The following is a 4898-nucleotide window of genomic DNA, read 5'->3' on the forward strand; positions in this document are numbered from 1 at the left end:
TGTTCGAACACCTTTGCTGTCTGAAGTTACCAAGATAAACGTCTCCAATTTGCACAGGAACACAAGGATTGGACAGTAGAGCATTGGAAAAAAGTCATGTGGTCCAATGAATCACGTTTCCAGTTGCATCATGCAGATGGCAGAGTGAGAATTTGGCGGAAACAGCATGAAAGCATGCACCCCACATGCATGAGTACAACCCTTCAAGCTGGTGGGGGCAGTGTTATGGTTTGGGGCATGTTTTCCTGGCATGATTTGGGCCCTTTAATTCGTGTGGAACAACGTCTGAATAGCACAACATACCTAAGTATTGTTGCTGATCAAGTTCATCCTATCATGTTGATGGCGTATCCCAATGGAGATGGCTTCTTCCAACAAGACAATGCGCCATGCCACCATGCTCATATTGTGAAGGAGTGGTTTCAAGAACATGAGGGAGACTTTACCTTGCTTAGGTGGCCCCACAATCACCAGATCTCAATCCAATTGAGCATTTGTGGGACGAAGTTAAAAGAGCCATCAGGCAGCTGGTTCCACAACCATCAAATCTCACAGAACTGGACAGTGCTATTCATCAGGCATGGTGTCAGATTCCTCGCATCACCTTTCACCATCTCGTGGAGTCAATGCCAAGAAAAATCGATGCAGTATTGAAGGCAAAAGGTGGCCCAACGAAATACTGATGGGGTGGTCATAATAATCTGGCCACTCATGTTCAAATATAACCCACGTTCAAAGGCTGTTAAATCACGTTGTTTACCCACATCTTCAGAAAAACATCACTTCTACTGTCATGGTAAACAACCTGCTTCCCTATTTATAATGATCTGGCCCTCTAGCAACTTCAGCGCGAAATTATAGCTAATTTGCCTACAAACGTCAGGTGGTCATAATAATCTGGCCACTCAGTGTGCGTGCGTGTGTGTGTGTGTGTGTGTGTGTGTGTGTATTCCTAAATGATTTTAAACAAATTCATGTGTTTGAAATTATTTTTATGAAGTATCTCTAATGTCATGAGAACTATGACAGGAAACTGATCGCTAGACTTAGAGGACACAATTCTTTCCAACGGAAGGGGAGCGGGCAGAGCAGGTGGTTTCCACTGTCATCTCCTCTAACTTCCATGCCCTGGGCTGCATGTCACGCAGGCTTGCTCAAGGTGAGGGCACTGCAACAGGAGAGAACCACTGTGAATACAAGTACACATACTCACTTTACGGGACCGTGGGTGGCAGCTGTCTCCTGCTCTGCCCATGGGTGTGCAAAGCCTTAGGCCCCGAATCCAGATGCTAACAGCACAGCACGTGTTCCCAACACACTGGAAGTCGTCGTTGCAAGCCTGGAATGACACCAGCAAGCATAAATAGAGATAGCAGGGGAGACTCGGGGGGGGGCATCTAAAAATAGCAATAAAAAAGCGCTTTAGATATCCAACTGCTCTGCGATAATAATCCCATATATAAAAAACTGCAATCTTCATTTACTTGTCCATGTTTGCCATAAAATATAATCAGAAGAGATTTTCCTAGTTTTTAAAAAAATGGCCTAAAAATGACTCACACATTATGAAAACCTTAAACACAATTTTTTAAAAACCAGTTATCTTTTTCTAGTGCTTTATTGAATTTGCTTTGAACTTGAAAAAAATGAGTCTATATTAATCTTATACCACACATAGCCACTAAGTACTACATAAGTCAAATCACGAGACTGTATGATTATTAACTGAATACATTGGGCCCAGTTTTTCCAAAGGGATTTAAATGGTCTCTAAGTCTGGCATGAACTGCTTCAGACCCATCAAGGCACTGATGTAAATTTTAGAAAGACTCATTTTCCTTTTTAAATATGTGCATTTTGGTTCATGACACTTGATGTTTCTCACACCACTGACTTGATTTTCACCATTTCCTCTTTAAAGAAAGAAATCTCATAGGGTGAGAATGGGCAGACCAAGGCTTTCCCTTATGTTACTCTTTTATCGCCAGTGAGTAACCTGCAAAAAGAAAATTGTTGGCTTAGGATATACACATATGCACATTACAAAACCAATGGAGCTTCTATCAGAGCCATCAGATGAGAAAATGCAATTGTTAACAGTGATGACTCAAGGCACCTGCTCCCAATACAAACACTGTAAATACACACAATTAAAGAATCAACTATGGCCCTCACTGGTTTGGCTCAGTGGATAGAGCGTCGGCCTGCGGACTGAAGGGTGCCAGGTTCAATTCCAGACAAGGCATGTACCTTGGTTGCAGGCACATCCCCAGTAGGGGGGTGTGCAGGAGGCAGTTGACCGATGCTTCTCTCTCATCGATGTATCTAACTCTCTATCCCTCTCCCTTCCTCTCTGTAAAAAATCAATAAAATATATTTTTTTAAAAAAGAATCAACTATGAAGGAATTCCATACTGTGATAAATAGAAATAAACAATGAAGTCTAAATTTATATGCTTAAAAATCGATCCGAAGGTCTATTGTTCTTTCCTAGAATCAACCAAAAATAGGATGCTTTGTTTGAATGGTGTGTAGTAATCTATTTTGCCAACATTAAGGTAAAAACATCCTGTCTTATAAAATATGTAAGAAATAAAAAAATTTATAATTTAGGCACAAGTTTAAATGTACATTTATTGGAAACAACTAAAGCATTCCTTCAAAATTCTAGTTTTGGGGAAAGCCATAACTTCTTAAATATAAACACATGGACACACTTTATTACTTTTAATTGATTTATTTCCCCCGCTAACACTTTTTTCTCAACCTATTTAAAACAAGTATCTGGACTAAAACTACAATTTCCACCTTGGGGTGTTTGGACATTTATCGGAAAATATTTAAACATTTCCATCTTCCAGCTCTTATCTGTATGCCAGGCATCATGCCTATGTGGCTCTCTTAACCATCAATGAAATGTTCAGTACATGATGTTTCCCAATGTGGTTTTAACAAATCAATGATATATATATATATATATATATATATATATATATATATATATTGATTTCAGAGACGAAAGGAGAGGGAGAGAGAGAGAGAGAAACATCAATGATGAGAGAGAATCATTGATTGGCTGCCTCCTGCACGCCCCCTGCTGGGGATCCAGCCTGCAACCCAGGCATGTGCCCTTGACCGGAATCGAACCCGGGACCTTTCAGTCTGCAGGCTGATGCTCTATCCACTGAGCCACACCAGCCAGGGCTCAATGACTTTAAATGACTACACATATTCGCCCAAACAGTAAGTGTTTAAGGTGGAGGTTTCAGGCCATATTTTATTCCAACAGATACTCAAGACCCCGCATTCTGAAGCCCCACCAACTCTATTAGACAATCAAAATCCAGCCAAAATCTTTTAAAATTCAACCCATCGCTTGGATGTTTAATATCCTATGGACAATATATCCAGATAAGTTATTTAGTTTTTCATTTGACTCCAGATGGTTCCTGTCATGGAGACATAACTGCATTTCTTCACTGCCGTGCAGCTTTAGAGACTCGTAAAAGAATTCTCCTTTTGTAACACAGAGTTAAAATCACAACAAACAGCACACATACTATATAACAAGCCCGTCTAAATCTCTCTATAGATAAACATCCAATGTGATAAAGATTTCATTTTGTAACAAGAAGCTTCAGTTCCTGGAAATATTTACAAAGAATTGCATAGGGTTATATATTTTTAATTAGACAGCTGCTTCCTAACGCCCTTCAGCCTTAAGCCATTGCAGATCTAGTCAAACTGTGATGTCCTGTGAATGGAACAAAAAGATACTTATATTGCAAAAGAATTTTGGGCTCAGAGGATTAGCAGAAATTTTAAATGAGCCAGCGGGAGAAGAGGGGGGAAATCATGTTTCAATTCTCACGTATTAGAAAGACCTATAAAAACATTTTTCAACCACACCAGCTGGCTACTTTCAAAGGTATTCAAATACATTTTGTAAAAATCTCTAAATGACTCTAATAAATATCACAACTCTTACAGTTGCCTATCTCCTGGGCGGAACCACATACTGCTGTGGTCCCAGGGCTCACAATGTGCTCTGAGACTGCTAATTAGCATGGAGACAACAGAGCTTTATTTTCTCAAGACAATGACATTTCCCTTCGATTTAAATGTTATTTCATTATCCTTTCAAATATGGAAGTTTTATTTAAATCCTAGAACGTGCACTTGGATATTTGGAGCAATTTAATGGAGGTGTAAAGTAATTTCAGACTTGGAAGAAAGGGTAAGGACATGACCGCGGGTGTGCATTGTTGATGTGAAGTGGACGGGACCTGTGGATTCTGTACTAGAAATTCACCCTCAGACCCACACAGACCTCTGGGCCGGGAGAAGGGTGAGTTAGCGCCTCCTCCCGATGCAGACTCCTCTCTAAGCTGAAGCCTCTACACGGCCCCCTTTTCCATCATTTGCAGGAGCCGGAGGTGCTTCACCGGGAGCTGGAAATGGGAAACTTTCACAGGGAGACTCTCAAGACGCGGGGGGAAAAACACCCCCACCCCCCACCCCAAAACAAACAGGGAACCCTGGGACCCGGAAAGAAGCACCCACATTGCTTTTCAGAGCGCACACATGGCCTGGGACCAAGGTCTTTCCAAGCGATTCTGTGGGGGGCGCGTGGGGAGCAAGTCCCCGCTACAGAGGAGGGGGCCGGGCGGGGTATGCGCCAGGCCCCGGCAGTTCAGCAAGGGCCTCGGGGTTCAGGTTCAGGCGGCACGTCCCGGGATAGAGCTTGAGGGGACTGAAGAGCATCTTCCCGCGGGACAGAGAAGGACCAGACCCAGGAGGGTGCGGGGAGACAGGCGAGGCAGGCGGGGAAGCGCGACGAAGGCCCGGGGGCGGAACTTGGCCATTTTTCTTGCGGGGGGCGCCCAGGGCCCCTGCTG

General features: G+C 42.7%; 1 protein-coding gene across 1 annotated transcript in view; it reads right to left on the minus strand.

Moving 5' to 3' along the window:
* Positions 1–4898, minus strand: part of PROK2 (prokineticin 2) — a 40157-nt gene that overhangs the window by 20716 nt on the left and 14543 nt on the right. The window contains exon 2 of the mRNA XM_006104282.2: positions 1214–1339. Coding sequence (XP_006104344.1) covers positions 1214–1339 — 126 coding nt within the window. The remainder of the gene's footprint in view (positions 1–1213; positions 1340–4898) is intronic.

Source organism: Myotis lucifugus, unplaced genomic scaffold (genome assembly GCF_000147115.1).
Source record: "Myotis lucifugus unplaced genomic scaffold, Myoluc2.0 scaffold_558, whole genome shotgun sequence".
NCBI lineage: Eukaryota > Metazoa > Chordata > Mammalia > Chiroptera > Vespertilionidae > Myotis > Myotis lucifugus.